This window comes from Ranitomeya variabilis, chromosome 4, assembly GCF_051348905.1.
Source record: "Ranitomeya variabilis isolate aRanVar5 chromosome 4, aRanVar5.hap1, whole genome shotgun sequence".
In the NCBI taxonomy this organism is placed as follows: domain Eukaryota; kingdom Metazoa; phylum Chordata; class Amphibia; order Anura; family Dendrobatidae; genus Ranitomeya; species Ranitomeya variabilis.
The window spans coordinates 8,186,020-8,206,449 of NC_135235.1; the positions used below are offsets into that span (position 1 = coordinate 8,186,020).

General features: G+C 46.3%; 1 protein-coding gene across 1 annotated transcript in view; it reads right to left on the reverse strand.

Annotated features, from left to right (window-relative positions):
- Window positions 1-20,430, reverse strand: part of LOC143769415 (alpha-2-macroglobulin-like protein 1) — a 305,150-nt gene that overhangs the window by 57,015 nt on the left and 227,705 nt on the right. The window contains exons 29-31 of the mRNA XM_077257911.1: window positions 12,435-12,509; window positions 12,173-12,335; window positions 10,784-10,995 (exon numbers count right to left, since the gene is read on the reverse strand). Coding sequence (XP_077114026.1) covers window positions 10,784-10,995; window positions 12,173-12,335; window positions 12,435-12,509 — 450 coding nt within the window. The remainder of the gene's footprint in view (window positions 1-10,783; window positions 10,996-12,172; window positions 12,336-12,434; window positions 12,510-20,430) is intronic.

Here is a 20,430-nt window from a genome sequence, read left to right on the forward strand (position 1 = left end):
CGGTACCGAGTACCCCATTGCCCTTACGCGTGGGGGCGCTCCACTAACTGCTATCCCCAAACCATACTATCATTTTCATCTGTACCTCTGGCTGTAATATCTGTGCATTATTCTGTATATATTTGTAGTTTCTATTGCGCCTTTCGGCTATTAAAGTATCAATTAATTTTGGGCTGCTCTTTTATCTCAAAACCAGATTTTTCAAATCCGTGAGTTCGGCTAGTACTTATATGCTACCTGGGGTTGGTTTCTGACCCAGGCATCCAGCTTAACAGCCTATTAGTGACACCCACACTAAACAATAAATACTAATTAATACTAACAACTAATACCTCGCATGTTTATGTGGGTTTTTTGCACTTTATTTTTCAGGGTGCAGCCAGGCCCATTTGAACTTCTAAACTGTCGTGTCTGTTCACATGGGATGCATTTAGATGGCGCTGGGCAGCCCCCCTGATCTAATAGTATGGGCGTCACTAATAGGCTGTTAACCTGTTTTTTTTGTTTGTTTTTTGTTTTTTCCTTCCCCTGCATGTTTTCTCATTTTAATTCCATGATGCCAATACACAGTTTGGCTTTATCTTTCCATTTGGATCTATTTCCCCTTGCATTTTCCCTTCTGACTTCTAATTAATCCCCTCCTGTGTCTGTGACCAGTCTCCCTGCTGCTCCTCCCTCCTGATCACACCTGGCCTATTTCATGTGCCCTTAGCCTGTTATAAATTCAGAGTCACTGGTCTGTCTGGACCTTGGTCTGTCTCTAGAAGGATGTCGCTAAAAGGATAACTGCAAATATTATAGCAGAAATGAGCCAGAAGTGAACAGAAGGTAAGACTAACCACTGTTAATAACTGTACTAAATTTCATTCCATTTCCCCATACTTATCCTCATCATGCTGACATACGCTCTAACAGTTTTGGCTCCATTACTCCTCACTCTACTTTGCTATCCCCAAACCCCAGCACCCTCTAACCAAGTAATAATCTCGCCTTCCCTCCTGCCTCCCCCACCTGTCCTCTGCTGACCTGCTCCTCAACCTCAGATCTCTCCTAATAACACACAAAACAAGCTGCCCACTCTCCTTCCCCCACCTGCTCTGTCTCTCTCTGCTTCTCCTCATAGTCCATGAGCCAAGAACCAAATTTGACGATATCGGTACCAAGCGGAGTGACTAATTCTCTTTGGTATTTTTAGGTAGATGCATGTCTGTAGTTTATTTTTTGATATGATAGCCCTTACATATACGTAGCTTATTAACCCCTTCAGCCCTAGGCCTATTTGTACCCAAGTGCCTAAGCCAATCTGACCTGTGCCACTTCATGGGCTAATAACTTTGGAACGCTTTCACCTATCCAAGCCATTCTGAGATTGTTTTCTCGTGACATATTGTACTTCACGTCAGTGCTAAATGGGAGTCAATATATTTTACCTTTCTATATAAAAAAATGCTAAATATTCGGAAATTTTGGAAAAATCGGCAATTTTTTAACTTTGAAATTCTCTGCTTTTTACAAAAATACTGATACCCCCCATAATAGTTATTAATTTACACTCCCCACATGTTTACTTCATATTGGCATCATTTTGAAAATGAAACCTTATTGTTTTACGACGTAATAGGGCTTATAGTTTTATGCGCAATTTTTCACATTTACAGCAAAACCCACTTTTCAAAGGACCAAGTCACTTCTGAAGTCACTTTAAGGGGCTTACATAACAGAAACCACCCATAAATTACCCCATTTTGCAAACTACACCCCTCAAGCTGTTCAAAACTCATTTTTAAAAACTGTTAACCCTTTAGGTGTTCCACAGGAATTTTAGCAGAATGAAGGCGAAATTTCAAAATTTCATTTTTTTTCCAGATATTACATTGTAATCCAATTTTACCTGCAACCTAGCAAGGGTTAACGGCAAACCCAAACTTGGTTACCCTAATTCTGCAGTTTATAGAAACACCCCACATGTACTCGTAAACTAAAGTATGGGCACACAGCACAGCTCAACACGGAAGGAGCGCTATGTGGTTTTTGGGTGGCGGATTCACTGGAAGAAATCTAGGGGGCCATGTCACATTTGAAGGCTGCCTGAGGTACCCCCACAGTGGAAACCCCAAAAAGTGACCCTATTTTGGAAACTACACCCCCAAGGAATCTTTTAGGGGGTATAGTGACCACTTTGACCCAACCAGTGTTTCACAGTAGTTGGAAACACTTGGTTGAGAAAATGGAAAAAGTGCATTTTTTACATGAAGGTGTCATTTTAGGCTCATTTTTTTATTTTTAAGAGGTGTACCAGCAAAAAATGCACCCCACTATTTGTTCACCAATCTCTCCCGAACACAACAACACCCGATATGTTGTCGTACACTGCAGTATTGGGGAACGGCAGGCCTCGGAAGGGAAGGAGCGCCAAATGACTTTTGGAGTGCAAATTTTACTGGAAGAAATCTAGGGGGCTATGTCACATTTGAAGACACCCTGAGGTGCCCCAACACACGCACACACACTGACACATACACGTTCTGTGTACACCAAAGCACGTACTGCTATCCTTTGCAGTTAAGTCTTTGACCGGCAATACAGAACTGATTCGAACTCTGAATCGTCTTGGCCACTGTGTGTCATATTCAATGGCTGAGGAGATCGATACAGCCCTTTGTATCCAGAAGTTGGAATGTTCAAAGGATGACATCCCAATGCCAGCAAGTATCTACCCAGGTGTGTTCACAACCCTGGCCTGGGATAACATTGACAGACTTGAGGAGACACTAAGTGGAGCAGGTACATCTCATAGAGTCAATGGCATTGCTGTTCAGTCCAATGTTGCATGCTCTGTGACAAAGAAAGTCCTGCCAGATGTAACCAAGTCGAAGAAAAGAAGCATAACTCTGACAGAATTAATGCTACCGATATACAATGTTGGGCAGCGGGGAGAGCCACCCAGGATTGAGACTTCGAATGTTAACACTACCAAGGAGGTCCAGGATTCAAAAACCAAAAACCATATCTGGCTTCTGGCTAGAATGTCAGACCATGAGGATCAGACCACCAGCAGTTGGACTGGGTTCAACATAAAAATCCGCAGCGACATTGTAGTGGCCCAGGACACTGTAAGCTACCTGCCCACTATCAATGCTCCTGCAACAGCCATGTCCACTGTGAATGAAGTCTTGGAGCAAACACATGCCATCATGCAGACCCTGAAGCTTAACAGAATTGTGTGTGTGTTTGATCAAGCACTCTATGCCAAAGCTGCCGAGGTTATCTGGAAACAGGAGAAGTTCAAGAACATTATAATTAGAATGGGTGTCTTCCACACAATCTGTAATCTCCTCTCTATCATAGGGAACAGATTTCAGGATGCAGGCCTTAGAGATCTGTGTGTTGAATCCGGTGTAATCGCTGAAGGATCAGTGTCTGGAGTGATGGACGGCCGGAGGTACAACAGAGCAGTGAGACTACACAAGCTGGTCTATGAAGCACTTATGAGGCTTGCATGGAAAAACTTCCTTCCATGGCTAGAAGAAAACCATGCAAGGGACCTTCACCATCTGGATGAAACACTGAAGAACATCACAAACTTTCGCATCAGTGTGTCGCAGGGATCCTTCGAAAAGCTCTTGGATAATGAATCTTGCACACTTACCCTGAAGCTCTTTCAAGTTTATCTTGAGACCCTCAGAAATGAACAACTCTCAGCATTCTGGATGTCATACTTGGACATGGTCGAGACCATGCTGGCCCTGGTTCGAGCTTCAAGAGAAGGCAACTGGATGCTTCACCTAGGAGCAATCCGACAGATGATACCATGGTGTTTTGCCTATGACAAGGTCAACTATGCCCGATACCTAACCTATTACTATGCCACAATGTCTCGGCTGCCCATAGAACACCCAGAGGTCCATGAATACTTCATGCAAGGTGGCTTTTCGGTCCAGATCGGTAGCAAGAATCCTTTTGGACGAATTCCTGTGGACCAGACCATTGAAGAGACAATCAACAAAGACACCCAGACACCAGGGGGCACAAAAGGCTTCAGCCTCAAAGTTGGAGCTGTTTCCAGGTTCTACCTGACATCAGAGTACCGCAGTATGTACTTGAGGCAGCTGAGGGCCCTGGTAGGCCAACAATATACTGACTTCAGCCATTCAGACCTACAGGTGTCTAGGATTAGAAGAGATGAAGCCGATGTCCAATCTTTCGTTCAACTGCTGGAGACAGGTTGGGTGAACCCCTTCAACAAAGAGCATAATGGTGAACTTATCAGTTTGTCAACAGCGACTGTAGCACCACCAGATGTAGCCAAAGACCTTCAAGGGGCATACAGTATAGGAGAGGATGCATATCAAACATTCAAGGATGAGCGTTTGGGTACCGATAAGCCAACTACATTGTTTCATGACAAGATGACGAAGAACAAACTTAAAACGTTCTCTAACATCCAAATGAAGACACGCAGACAAGGTCTTGGCAAGGAGGTAATTTTGAAGGCTGACAGAAACCTATTTGGCCAGATGATACTTGTAGCTGAGAACAGAAAGCTACAAATGAGTGATGTCTTGACTCATCCCCTGGGTCCATTGCCATGGGCACTTGCCAATGGTGATGGGTCTATCCGCAAGACCAAAGAACAGTGGGAAGAGGCTGCTGACCTTAAGTCAAATCAAGAAGAAGCAGACACACGCCTCCTTCTCCATGCTCTTCATGCAGCAGAATCTGGTTACAAGTCGGTCATCATCACTTCGGAGGATACTGATGTCATGGTCCTGTGTCTGGGCATGTGCCACAAAATCCCATCCCACCTGTTCCAGAAATGCGGTACACAGAACCGGACAAGATTCCTGGATATCACCACTCTGAGCCGAACATTGGGAGGCAGCGTATGTGATTCATTGATTGGTATGCATGCATTTACAGGCTGTGACACCGTCAGTGCATTCGCTGGCCGTGGGAAGATGACGACACTCAAGCAGTTGAAGATGAACAAGACATACCAGGATGCCTTTCAGGAAGTTGGTCGTTCATGGGAAGTGTCTACCGAACTTTTTGAGAAGTTACAGGAAATCACCTGCCACATGTACCTGCCAACTACCCAAACAACTGAGGTAAACAGGCTCCGTTATCAGCTGTTCTGTGCCAGACGTGGAGTGGTAGAGTCAAGTCAACTCCCTCCTTGCCAGGACTGCCTTTTCATGCATGCACTGCGTGCAAACTACCAGGCTGCGATCTGGAGGAGAAGTCTGCAGAGCCAGCCATGGGTTGCAAACCCAACAGACTGCGGTTGGATGATAGATAACGACGGAAAGCTTGTTGTCAAGTGGATGCAAGGGGCACCAGCACCAGAAGCTATTATACAGCTACTGTCCTGCAAGTGTGTGCGGTCATGTGAACTTCCTCAGTGTACTTGCCTCAGCAATGGCCTGAAGTGCACAGACATGTGCAGATTACAGACATGCCAGAACAAGGGTACTGAAGACGAGCCAGTAGAACAACAGTCAGATTCAGAGTCCGATGTTGAAGATATTATGGAGTAACATATATATATATATATATATATATATACACACATGACATGTTCAGTGTGTATTTACATAACTTGGATTAAATTTTGTTACAAATACTACATCTAGTCACTCCGGGTGGTACCGATATCGTCATATTTGGTTCTTGGCTCATGCTAAAATTCCTGTGGAACACCTAAAGGGTTAACAGTTTTTAAAAATGAGTTTTGAACAGCTTGAGGGGTGTAGTTTGCAAAATGGGGTAATTTATGGGTGGTTTCTGTTATGTAAGCCCCTTAAAGTGACTTCAGAAGTGACTTGGTCCTTTGAAAAGTGGGTTTTGCTGTAAATGTGAAAAATTGCGCATAAAACTATAAGCCCTATTACGTCGTAAAACAATAAGGTTTCATTTTCAAAATGATGCCAATATGAAGTAAACATGTGGGGAGTGTAAATTAATAACTATTATGGGGGGTATCAGTATTTTTGTAAAAAGCAGAGAATTTCAAAGTTAAAAAATTGCCGATTTTTCCAAAATTTCCGAATATTTAGCATTTTTTTATATAGAAAGGTAAAATATATTGACTCCCATTTAGCACTGACGTGAAGTACAATATGTCACGAGAAAACAATCTCAGAATGGCTTGGATAGGTGAAAGCGTTCCAAAGTTATTAGCCCATGAAGTGGCACAGGTCAGATTGGCTTAGGCACTTGGGTACAAATAGGCCTAGGGCTGAAGGGGTTAATAAGCTACGTATATGTAAGGGCTATCATATCAAAAAATAAACTACAGACATGCATCTACCTAAAAATACCAAAGAAAATTAGTCACTCCGGGTGGTACCGATATCTGGCCCGGCTCATGGACTATCACTGCTGGCGACATATCTCCCAATCCTGGGCCCCCACAGCTCATATCTCCCATTACTACCCCCTCCTATCGCTCCCAACCCAATATAAACACCCGAAATCTTGCCCACCTCAAATCCATGCCCCTGACGCCCACCCCTTTGCACCCTCTCTCTGGATCACTCTGGAATGCCCGCTCCATCTGCAATAAACTCCACGTGATTCACAACCTCTTTACCTCTCGTAATCTTTTATTTCTGGGCATCACTGAAACATGGCTGACACCCTCTGACGCAGCCTCCCCTGCTGCACTATGTTACGGTGGCCTCCACTTCACCCACACTCCTCGCCCTGGCAACAGACATGGTGGAGGATTGGGCCTTCTCCTTTCTTCCAACTGTACCTTTAACCCAATCCCACCTCTACCCTCCCTTATCCTCCTCTCTTTTGAAGTCCACTGTCCGCATCTACTCCCCCTACAACCTCCAAATGGCCATCATATACCGACCTCCGGGCCCGACCACTGCCTTTATTGACCAATTCTCCACCTGGCTCCTTCACTTTCTCTCTGCTGACATTCCCATCATCATCATGGGTGACTTCAATATCCCCATTGACACCCACCAGTCAGCAGCCTCCAAACTCATGTCCCTTACTTCATCCTTTGGACTTAACCAGTGGTCCTCCTCAGCCACTCACACAGACGGACACACATTAGACCTGGTTTTCACCCGTTTATGCCCCCTATCTAACTTCACCACCTCCCCTCGCCCTCTATCTGACCACCATCTACTCACTTTCTCATCCCTGTCCTCCTCACCTGTCACCCATGTCCAGCAACATGCGCACCCACGCAGGAACCTCGCACACCTAGACACCCACACACTCTCTGACTCTATCCTACCACTGTCCTCTATATCCTCACTCCACAACACAGACACTGCCACTGCTTTCTACAATGCCACTCTTGCATCAGCTATTGACACAGTTGCCCCTGTCATGCATAGCAGAGCGCGACGAACCGATAGACAACCCTGGCACAATAACATCACTAAAAAGCTTCGGCAAGTATCGAGATTTGCAGAACAGCGTTGGAAGAAAACGCATTCACAAGATGATTTCACTGCACTCAAACAAGCAACACTGGCATTCAAATCAGCTCTCACCTCTGCTAAACAGGCGACTTCACAACCCTCGTATCTTCCCTATCCTACAACCCCAAACAGTTGTTCAATACTTTTAACTCCCTCCTCCGCCCACCACTGCCCCCTCCGACTTCCCTAATCATTGCCGAGGACTTTGCCATGCACTTCAAAAATAAGATAGACCAAACAAGGCAAGTCTTTGTTGTCCAACCACCACAACCCCTTTGTATGAGAGACCGATGCCCAAACCCCATAACTCACTCTCCAAAATCTCTGAAGGGGACCTTGCTCATCTTCTCTCCAAATCACACCTCACCACTTGTGCACTTGACCCCATCCCATCCCACCTCCTCCCCAACCTCACCACCTCACTAATCCCATCCCTAGCCCATCTCTTCAACCTATCACTATCTTCAGGCACATTCCCCTCTGCCTTCAAACATGCCACAATCACACCTATCCTCAAAAAGCCATCCCTTGACCCAAGCGGTATGTCCAGCTATCGCCCCATATCATTGCTCCCATTTGCATCCAAACTCTTTGAGCAGCACGTCCATGCTGAACTTTCCTCTCACTTTGCATCTAACTCTCTCTTCGACAACCTACAATCTGGCTTCCATCCCCACCATTCCACTGAGACTGCCCTGACCAAAATTACTAATGACTTACTTACAGCCAAAGCTAACAGACAATTCTCTATACTCCTCCTAGACCTGTCCTCTGCCTTCGACACAGTTGACCACTGCCTCCTACTACAGATCCTCTCTTCCTTTGGGGTCAAAGACATTGCCCTATCTTGGATCTCCTCATACCTTGCCAACCGCACATTTAGCGTTTCCTACTCCCATACTACCTCTTCATCTCGCCCCCTCTCTGTTGGTGTCCCTCAAGGCTCTGTCCTAGGACCCTTACTCTTCTCAATATATACACTCGGCCTGGGACAACTCATAAGGTCCTATGGCTTCCAGTACCATCTATATGCCGATGACACTCAGATCTACCTCTCTGGCCCAGATGTCACCTCTGCTCTCCAGAATCCCAGAGTGTCTATCAGCCATATCCTCCTTCTTCTCCTCTCGCTTCCTCAAGCTCAATGTGGACAAATCTGAACTAATTATCTTTTCTCCATCTCGCATATCTTCCCTACCTGATCTATCTATAAAAATAAATGAAATCACACTTTCCCCTGTCCCCAAAATCCGCTGCCTCAGAGTAACCCTTGACTCTGCCCTGTCCTTCAAACCGCACATCCAAGCTCTCGCCACCTCCTGTCGCCTCCAGCTCAAAGATATTTCCAGAATCCGTCCATTCCTCAACCCACACTCTACCAAAATGCTCGTGCATGCCCTAATCATCTCCCGCCTCGACTACTGCAACATACTCCTCTGTGGCCTACCTTCTAACACTCTCGCACCCCTCCAGTCCATCATTAACTCTGCTGCCCGACTAATTAATCTCTCTACACTCCTGCTTCCCCTCTTAGCAAATCCCTTCACTGGCTCCCAATTTCTCAGTGTATCCAGTTTAAATTACTAACACTGACCTACAAAGCCATCCATAATTTTTCTCCTCCGTATATTTCCACACTAATCTCTCAATATCTTCCCTCACGTAATCTCCGGTCCTCCCAAGACCTCCTCCTCTCCTCCACGCTTATTCGCTCCTCACCCAATCGCATCCAAGACTTCTCCCGAATATCACCCATCCTCTGGAATTCTGTGCCCCAACACGTCCGGTTATCCACTACTTTTGGATCCTTCAAAAGAAACCTGAAAACCCATCTCTTCAAAGAAGCTTACAGCCTGTAATGACCACACAGCCATCTCAACACCATCGGAGCTACCGCAACCCCCGACCTACTGTCTCCTTCCACACAATCCTGTAGAATGTAAGCCCGCAAGGGCAGGGTCCTCTTCCCTCTGTACCAGTTTGTCGTTGTTAGTTTTGTTTACTGTAAGTGATATTTGTATTTTGATGTAACCCCTTCTCATGTACAGCACCATGGAATTAATGGTGCCATATAAATAAATAATAATAATAATAACCTGGATGCCGTGAATTACCATTGTGTGAACAGAGCCACACACAAGTCTTTTTTGTGCAACAACATACTGGGCAGTCACCCCCTCCATGATTTGGTAGGCCGTGAGTGGTTGTTTCATTAGTATTCTTGCACCTGTGTTACCGCCATCTTGACTACATGGGCCTGCTGCCTCCTGTTAGTGGATTTGTCTGGAGGCCGGGGCAGGTAAATATCTCTGACTTCTTTCTGCTGTATTCAAGACATATACATCCAAAGGACCAGAGACAGGACAGCAGCCAATATCATGGCACCATCACAAGGGACACGAATCTACCATTCTACATGAAACCACCTAGAGCTTTTTGGCTCCAGTTGGAAGGTCACAGATCTGCTCAATTGACCATTACTGAACCATGGATACGTTTGGAGAAAACCAGGACTGGGACCCGCCGGTCGCCTGTCTCCATGGTGATGCGTGGAGAGCCAGGCAAAGCCACAACCTGGCCTTGTACCTCAATGTACTGTCATCTCCGTACGCTTGATGATCCCTCCTCTCTGTGTGCATGCGACAGGTGGGGTAGGCAATCCTGGGAGCTCTGAAGTTACAGCTGCCATTATCCCGGTGGGTCGGCGGAAAGGTGAGACTCTAATTTGCACCATCTTGGGGTATTTTGCTGAAACTGTTCTATGTGTTAACTGCCTGATTTGTGGTTCAATAAAGCATTGCCACGCTGTTTTACCCTCACCCTGTGTTGCCTAAGTAGCATTATGCCCACGTTAAAGAGAGAACGTGTGTTCGGCAGACGATCCCTGGTCCATCTGGTTTCGGCTAGCAAACCAGGGCGCCGCCAACCCCCCCGTGTCTCCACAGGTATTTCTCCCAAAGATACCACACCGCGCCATGTTACACCATGACCCGCCCGTCTCCTCCCTGTCACTGGCTGCTCTAATCTTTTCTACTCTTAGTGGTAAGGTGCAGATGAGGACACCCATCGACTCAGATGTGAAAATACGAGACCAAATATGAGAGAGTAGAAGTAACCAAGAAGTCATGGAGAAGGTGTGGATGGAGCTGTCAATGCAAGTCTCATTGCTCCTAGCCAATCCAGTACTATGACGGGGTCCTAGCTTGGTTTTTACATATAGGTCTTCTAAGTCCCGGCAACAAGAACTTACTGGGGCACTCAACTTCATCATGGCAGATGAGCTTTGGCTCTGCCGATCACAATGCGTTACCTGAGTGACAATCATCGCTACCTACCTGCGTGGAGGAGAAGCCGCCATTAGCATTGCGCTGTGTATTTAACCAGCGGGAGATTGACGCCATTTCTCCAAGCTGCTTCTTAGTGGGATTTTGTTGATATGATAAGGCCAGGAGGACATAAGACGACATCTCCACATCCACAGACATGGGCTTTGACCAGTAGGAGTTAGAGGAGGCTCGAGGCTCCTGGGTCCAGTACATGACACCATCTGCAAGGAATGGAGATATCACAGGAGGAGCAACAGTAATGTCATGTGGGGTGGCGTTATACCATGTGGGGGCATTTCATCATATGGGGGCGTTATACCATTTGGGGGACGTTCTGCCAAGTGGGGGACGTTATACTATGTGAGGTACGTTCTACCAAGTGGGGGGGCGTTATACCTTGTGGAGGACATTACACCATGTGGGGGACGTTACACCATGTGAGCGGTGTTATACCATGTGGTGGACATTGTACCATGTGGGGAGGGAAGTTACACTATGTGGGGCATTATACCAAGTGGGGGGCATTATACCATGTGGGGGACGTTATACCATGTGGGGGCATTTCATCATATGGGGGGGCGTTATACCATGTGGTGGACATTGTACCATGTGGGGAGGGAAGTTACACTATGTGGGGCATTATACCAAGTGGGGGGCATTATACCATGTGGGGGACGTTATACCATGTGGGGGCATTTCATCATATGGGGGGCGTTATACCATGTGGTGGACATTGTACCATGTGGGGAGGGAAGTTACACTCTATGGGGCATTATACCATATGGGGGGCGTTATACCATGTGGGGGACGTTATACCATGTGGGGAGGGGAGTTACACTATGTGGGGGATGTTATACCATGTAGGGGATGTTACACTATGTGGGAGTCACAGGAGCCACAAGTTACTGACCACCGGTATTTATCTATTTATTTGTATCCTTTTTCTTTATGCTCTTTATGTCTGGATTGCTTTTTGTTTATTAAGCCTTTTTGCACTTTATAAGGACCTATTGGATGGGATCTTTTTTATATTGATTGTGGGTTAGTTTTACTAATAATGTTTTTTCTCTGTACTATGGTATTTTTTATATTTTTTTTTATGCTTCCCTGTAATGTTATGATTTTAATATTGTCATTCAATAAAATTACATATTTTATTTCATGTTTTTTCTCATTTATTCACATTTCTTGAGTCGGTTTATACTGTAGTTTTTGTCAATATCTGAAACTTATGTTGTTCCAGCATAGTGAGTTTTATCTCACATAGGTTGTTGATTTACTATGTGGGGCATTATACCATGGAGGGGGCGTTACACCAAGTGTGGGGGGCGTTACACCATGTGGGGGGCATAAAACTCATGAATATTTGGGGTCAGAATTGGATCATGTGCTTGTTACCTGCGATAGTGGCTTTTTGGTACAATCTCTCCAGGGCGGCGGCCCTGTTCTCGTCTTGCCCGGATAGGGTAAATGCGTACGACTTCAGCGCCAGTTTGTAGAGGCTGGCCTTCTCCAGAGTCTCATTGGTAATACACTTCAGTGCCCGCTGCACGATCACATCCTACAGCAGGAAATAAAGGGCAGCTCTGACATAAGCTGGCGCCATCCCTCTCCCAGAACTATGTTCGAGGTGTCTGGAGATCCCAGATCTGACACTTACACTCGGATCCAGGCCGGCCTCCAGTAACGCAATCGTAATATATGTAGTCAGAGAAACCTCATCGTCCATGCCGCCCTGAGAAGAGGAGAGCAAGTGTAATAGAGTGCAGGGTAGACTATGTCACCACGGAACAGACAGACCAACTGTTGAGGGGGTTTATTAACAGGGGTGATATTCTCCTCGCAGGGAGAAAACAGTAGACTATAAACTGCAGAAATAACGGTGCAAAATATATGGGAAGCAGTATAACAGAAGTAAACGGAAGTTCTTGGGAAAAACACTTATCAGTCTGATGAGGACTTGCTTGTAGGGTCGTCTTCTCCAACGTAGGCTCCGGAAAACAGCGGCACTCGTCGTCCCTCTGTTATCCGTGAGCTGTGTAGTCTCTGGGAACCCGCAACCCGGGGTTTGAGGGGTTACTGTAGTGAGGAGAGGGGATGCTAGGCAAACGGGGTCCCCTGTGCTCTGAGTCTTCTGCCTCAACAGTGCAGCCTATCTCGGGACAACGATGCTCAGTCTATTATTGAGTCTCCCAACAGGAATCAGGGGCTCTGCACTAACGCTGTGGGTGCTAGGGGCCACTGTCTCTGCATGGGTCACTGTCTTTGCACGGATCAGTGTCTCTTTACGAGCATCAGGGCGCACCTCTCCAGTCACAGCAGAGTCCGCTTTCAAGTATTCACATGATGCAATCTTTCTGCACAATCTTCCTGTCTCAGTCCTCCGACCGGGAGCTCTCTCTCTCCTCCCCGGAGCGCAGCTGCGTGCTGTTCTGTCCGCTGTATCCCCTGCTCTCTCTGCTGCGCATGCTGCTCTCTCTGCTGCGCACGCTGCTCTAGCCCTGGAAAGCGCGCCTCTTTTCTCTCTCAGCCCGGCTTCCTTCCTGTCCCGGCCTCTAAGTCTGCCCCCAGGGAAACCTGCTGCACAGCTAAGTGGTTCCAGGCACAGAGCAGAGAAGGTAACCCCCTTACAGAATGAGGAATCAATAATCAGTAAAGGATGGGATTCTTTACAGTCACACTCATATAGATAACGAAGGAAGCGAGGACGCACACTACGGAGGAGCAAATCAATTCTAAAATAATCAATTTTGCTACAAACTTCCACCAAAAATTTGATTCTAATGAATCCAAATCGTTTAGTTTTTGATTCACACAAATCCAATGGCGGCTACTGTTTGCTGGATTCTGAGGATCAGAAAGGACGTAAAAAACAATAATTCATGACCCTCTCATCTGCCATTCCCTCACAAGTCCCACCTATGCAGCTCCACACCTGTCCCACCTCCGCAGCTCCGCACCTGTTCCACCTCCGCAGCTCCTCACCTGTCCCACTTCTGCATGTGTCCCACCTCCACAGCTTCCCATCTGTCCCACCATTTCACCTATCCCACCTCTGCACCTGTCCCATCTCTGCAGGTACTCAACTGTCCCACCTCCCCAGCACCTCATCTATCCCACCTCCGCAGCTCCACACCAGTCCCACCTTCACAGCTTCTCAACTGTCCCACCTCTACAACTCCTCACCTGTCTCACCTCTGCACCTGTCCCAGCTCCTCAGCTGTTCACCTGTCCCAGCTCCGCAGCTTCTCACCTCCACAGCTCTGCCCCTGTTCCATGTCTGCAGCTCCTCACCAGTCCCACCTCCGCACGTGTCCCACCTCTACAGCTCCTCACCTGTCCCACCTCTACAGCTCCTCACCTGTCCCACCTCTGCAGCTCCTCTCAGTTCTGATCCCTCATGACGGGTGTTGTGCAGCACGGAGTCCAGACAGCAATGGAAAGCGAAGATCAAAGAGGAATGAGAAGAGGACAAGGTGGGAGATGCGGATGTGGACAGGTGGGGGGCTAGAATGCAGCATTGAGACTACAACTCTCAGAAGGAGAAGCATAACTCTTAACTTTTTGTTGAACAAAAAGGAGGACAAACTATGCGTCGTGCGTAACAACCGGGCCAAACTGACTACACCACAAACCACAGCCATTCACTGTTTCTTACTACCCTGGCAGGAGAAGATACGAGGGGCAGTGATTATTGCTGCCTTTTTAGGCCTTTTTTCCTATATTTCATGCGTTTCTGGTGCAGATTTTAAGTGTTTTTTATACACAGAAAAACTTTGATTCTGCACTTATAAAGTATCTGCAGTTTTTTGCCTGCATTTTTTTCAGGCTCTACGTAGAAGCCTCTAGAGATTATTACAGTGCACTGTGCATTACACAGTTCAGCAGCATCTGTAGACCACAAGGGGCGGAGTCTTTACACCACAGAGGAGGAGTCTTTAGACTACAGGACAGGGGGCAGAGTCTTTAGACTACAGGACAGGGGGCGGAGTCCTTAGACTACAGGACAGGGGGCGGAGTCGTTAGACTACAGGACAGGGGGCGGAGTCTTTAGACTACAGGACAGGGGGCGGAGTCCTTAGACTACAGGACAGGGGGCGGAGCCTTTAGACCACAGGACAGGGGGCGGAGTCTTTAGACCACAGGACAGGGGGCGGAGTCTTTAAACCACAGGAGCTGGAATCTTCAGACCACAGGGTGCGGAGCCTTTAGACCACAGGGGTTGGAGCCTTCAGACCACAGGAGGAGGAGTCTTTAGACCACAGAGGGCGGAGCCTTTAGACCACAGGAGCACAGTTCTCATGAAATCACATCCACTTTGCTCGGACAGTTAAACACAGCAGAATTTATGTTAAAAAAAGCAGCAGAAAATACGCAGCATTTTCACTACATGTGAACATGGGCTAAATGTCCAAGCAAAGTGGATGTGATTCCATGAAATCTCTGCCCTCAGTGAATCTAAAGAGGCTGCTGAACTCTGCGGTTTTGGTGCATTTTTCTCTATAAGCTATATATATGTGGAGCATAAAAAAAAATGTAAAAAATAAATAAATTACTCCGTTGCATTTTTTAGGAGCAGAATCAAACTATTCTAGCTGCTTCACATCAGCACCAAAAATGCATCACAAAAGGGGCAAAAAGCAGAAAAGAAAAGCAGCAAATTCTCAAAAATCAGAGCACATTCTTATCGCATCATGCAGAAAAATAGCAGCAGAAAAAACAGCATTTAAGCTGCATGTGAACACAGCCTCAGCGTTACACGTGTCTTACACGTTTATTAGTTTAATGGAGAAAAAATAAATCAATCAACATTTACTCATCCTCATAAATAATCGTTTTTGATGCATTTTTGCATTTGTTTTTGCACAGCAATGAATGGTTTTTTGAGCTAAATAAAGATATTTAAAAAAATAGGTTTGTGATGTTCAACACCACCTTTTTCATGCTGATACAATAGTAGGGCTTGGTGTCAGCAGCTGTCATTGACACCCAGCTCCAGGCTTAGTAATGGAAAGGTGTCAGCTTGAAACCCTCATTACTAAGCAGATAACTAAACACAAACACACACATTGTCACCAGCCTATGTAGGAGCATTAAAAGAACAAACATACATAGGCTGTAACCAGACAGCAACTGTTAATTTTAAAGAAAACTAATTGTGTGGGCTCCCGCGTAATTTTAATAACCAGCAGAGGGAAAGCCGACGGCTGATGTTAATATTCTGGGACGGAGCCAATAGCCATAAAGGTTCCCAGACTTAATATCAGCTCACAGCTGTTTGCTTAGACTTTACTGGCTAGTTTAGAGTGGGACCTCAGAAAAAAATTGACATAGGGTCCCCCTATAAAATCTAACCAGCAAAGGCTAGGCAGACAGCTATGGGGTGATATTAATAGCCTAGAAAGGGGCCATAGATATTGGCCCCTCCCAGACTAAAAGCATCGGCTCTCAACCACCCCAGAAAAGGTGCATCTATAAGATGCTCCAAATCTGGTGCTTAGCCTCCATCTTCCCACTTGCCCTGTAGCGGTGGCAAGTGGGATTCATATTTGTGGGGTTGATGTCACCTTGGTATTGTCAGGTGACATCAAGCCCACAGGTTAGTAATGGAGAGGCGAGGCATCTATAACACACCTATCCGTTAGTAAACCCATAGTGATATTATATAAAACACAGACACCCAGAATAAAGTCCTTTATTTGAAATAATTATTCAGACTCCTTTAATAATCTTAATTAAACCATACTTACCTAATGACTAATCCACCGACGCCAACGTCTCCTGCAACCAAAATAATAAACCACAATATTCCTCACCTGTCCACAGAGAAGGTAATCCATAATGTCCCACGAAGACAGTCGGCGATACACTGACAGGAGGTAATCGCTCCCGCAGTGTATCAGTGAACTGCCGTGAGAGTTCACTGGAGTTAATCAGCTGATCAGTTCTGGTGATCTCCCTTAAGGCACCACTGCTGTGTGGGAAAGATCTAAAGCAGCGGTGCTGTGAGAGCACAGGAACTGATGAACTCCAGCGAACTCTCAGGGTGGCTCAGTAATACACTGTGGGAGCGATTGCCTCCTGTCAGTGTATCGCCGACTGTCTTCGTTAGTGTATCTCCAGCGGCCGGGTAGAGCGGTCGCATCTCCCGATGTGAGTTGTTGTGAATTCCGTTCTCGGGCTCCCTCCTGTGGTCATGAGTGGTACTGTGTGAGTTTGTTCTTGGGCTCCCTCTGGTGGCCTTTAGCGATATGGCTGGTCTTGGCTGGGCTCAGCTGTTTCATCTCCTGCTAGGCTGGGCCTATTTAACTCACCTGGACCTTTACTCCTCGCCTGCTGTCGGTGTATTCAGTCCTGATCCTGTGCTCACCTGAATATTCCTTGTGACCAGTCTCCTGCTATGAGAAGCTAAGTTTGCTTGTTCAGTTTCTCATTATTTCCTTGAAAACGTTTCTCATTATATAATGAGTTCAGCCCAGCTTGCTTTTATGTGATTTTTTGCTTGCTGGTTAGTTCTGGGGTGCAGAGTGCGCCCCTCACATCGTGAGTCGGTGTGGGGGTTCTTGTATTCTCTGCGTGGTTTACTTTTGATAGTTTTTGTACTGACCGCACAGACACCCATCTATTTTCTGCCTATCTAGTATTAGCGGGCCTCATTTGCTAAATCTGTTTCATCTCTACGTTTGTGTTTTCCCCTTGACTCACCGTTATTATTTGTGGGGGGCTATCTAAAACTTTGGGGTACATTTCTCTGAGGCAAGTGAGGGCTTTGCTTTCTCTCTAGGGGTAGTCAGTTTCTCAGGCTGTGACGAGACGTCTAGGTTTTCAGGTAACGTTCCACAGCTGCCTTTAGTGTGTTTGGATAGGATCAGGATTGCGGTCAGTATAGCTTCCACATCCCAAGAACTTGTCCTATATACTCAGGGTATATTTGTCAGGTCAGTTTGAGATCCTACCACCAGGATCATAACAGTACAGCAGGCCCGAAAGTGTTAATGCAGCTAAAGAGGGAGAAGAGAAATCTTACGGTCATTTTTATTTTATTTTTTTCTCCTCTGCACTGTGTTTTGCCTCTCTCCTCCCCTTAATCTCTGGGTGGTTCTGTATGCAGCTACTAATATGGACATTCAGAGTCTGTCTTCTAGTGTGGATCATCTCACTGCAAGGGTACAGGGCATTCAGGATTATGTAGTCCGCAGTCCTATGTCAGAGCCTAAAATACCTATTCCTGAGCTGTTTTCCGGAGATTGATCTAGGTTTTTGAACTTTAAGAAAAATTGTAAGTTATTTCTTTCTCTGAGACCTCGCTCATCTGGCGATTCTGTTCAGCAAGTCAAAATTGTTATTTCTTTGTTGCGGGGTGACCCTCAAGATTGGGCATTCTCTTTGGCGCCAGGAGATCCGGCACTGCTAAATGTTGATGCGTTTTTTTCTGGCGCTTGGAGTGCTTTATGAGGAACCAAATCTGGTAGACCAAGCAGAGAAGGTTTTGCTGGCTCTATCTCAGGGTCGGGATGAAGCAGAGGTTTATTGTCAGAAGTTTAGGAAGTGGTCTGTGCTTACACAATGGAATGAGTGCGCCCTGGCGGCGATTTTCAGAAAGGGTCTTTCTGAAGACCTTAAAGATGTTATGGTGGGGTTCTGTTATGATCCCAATGGCTGAGGATCTCTGATATTCCGGCAAGATAGCAAAAAGATAAATACTGCTCTAGGGAGGTGGAAACTGGGCTAACCGCATACCTGATCCTGACACAAACAACTAAAAGTAGCCGGTGAACGTGCCTACGTTGGTTCTAGACGTCTCGAGCCAGCCGGAGAACTGACTACCCCTAGAGAGAAAAAATAAGACCTCACTTGCCTCTAGAGAAATTGAACCCCAAAGATATAGAAAGCCCCCAACAAATAATAACGGTGAGGCAAGAGGAAAGCACAAACGTAGAGATGAACTAGATTCAGCAAAGTGAGGCCCAATAGTCTAGATAGCAGAAAATAGATAGTGGACTATGCGGTTAGCAGAAAACCCTACAAAACATCCACGCTGAACATTCAAGAACCCCCACACCGACTGACGGTGTGGAGGGAGAATATCAGCCCCCTAGAGCTTCCAGCGAGTCAGAAAATCAAATGTAAAGCAAGCTGGACAAAAACACTGAATAATGCAAACGATCCAAATTGTACAAAACAGACTTAGCTTTTCTTGCATGAGGCAGACTGAAAGGAATCCGGAGGAGACCCTATAGGTCTGGATACAACGATGCCAGGCAAGAGACTGAGTCCAGAGGAGACTTAAATAGGGAACACCCGCTGCTTAACGACACAGCTGGAGCTCAGGCCTGCAACAAGACATACCTAACACAATACCGTTAGTGACCACCAGAGGGAGCCCAGAAACACAGTTCACAACAGGGTTCCCCACGCCGGCGGGTCTGAATGAGTCAATGTCTTTGGCCATTCAGATTGATCGGCGTTTGCGGGAGCGCAAACCTGTGCACCCTCTGGCGGTATTTTCTGAGCAGAAACCTGAGCCTATGCAATGTGACAGCATTCTGACCAGAGTTGAACGGCAAAACCACAGATGTCAGAATGGGTTGTGCTTTTACTGTGGTGATTCTGCTCATGTTATCTCAGCATGCTCTAAGCGCACAAAAAGGGTTGCCAAGTTTGTCACCATTGGTACTGTTCAACCTAAATTCATTTTGTCTGTTACTTTGATTTGCTCTCTGTCATCCTACCCAGTTATGGCTTTTGTGGATTCAGGTGCTGCCCTGAATTTGATGGATTTGTCATTTGCCAGGCGCTGTGGTTTTATCTTGGAGCCTTTACAATTTCCTATTCCGCTAAAGGGAATTGATGCTACACCATTGGCCAAGAATAAACCTCAGTACTGGACTCAAGTGACTATGTGCATGGCTCCTGTACATCAGGAGGTAATTCGCTTTCTGGTGCTACATAATTTGCATGATGTTGTCGTGTTGGGTCTGCCATGGCTGCAGGCTCATAATCCAGTCCTGGATTGGAAAGCAATGTCTATGTCAAGTTGGGGGTGCCAGGGGATTCATGGCGATGCTCCTTTGGTGTCAATTGCTTCTTCTACTCCTTCTGAAGTCCCTGAATTTTTGTCGGACTACCAGGATGTATTTGATGAGCTCAAATCCAGTGCCCTACCTCCTCATAGGGATTGTGATTGTGCCATAAATCTGATTCCTGGTAGTAAGTTCCCTAAGGGACGACTTTTTAATTTGTCTGTACCAGAATATACCGCTATGCGGAGTTATATAAAGGAGTCCTTGGAGAAGGGACATATTCGCCCGTCCTCGTCCCCTTTGGGTGCGGGGTTCTTTTTTTGTGGCCAAGAAGGATGGTTCTCTGAGACCCTGTATAGATTATCGCCTTCTAAATAACATCACGGTCAAATTTCAGTATCCCTTGCCACTTTTGTCCGATCTGTTTGCCCGGATTAGGGGGGCCAGTTGGTTCACCAAGATAGATCTTCGTGGAGCGTATAATCTTGTGCGCATAAAGCAGGGCGATGAATGGAAAACAGCATTTAATACGCCCGAAGGCCATTTTGAGTACTTGGTAATGCCTTTTGGGCTTTCTAATGCCCCCTCTGTGTTTCAGTCCTTCATGCACGATATCTTCCGAGAGTACCTGGA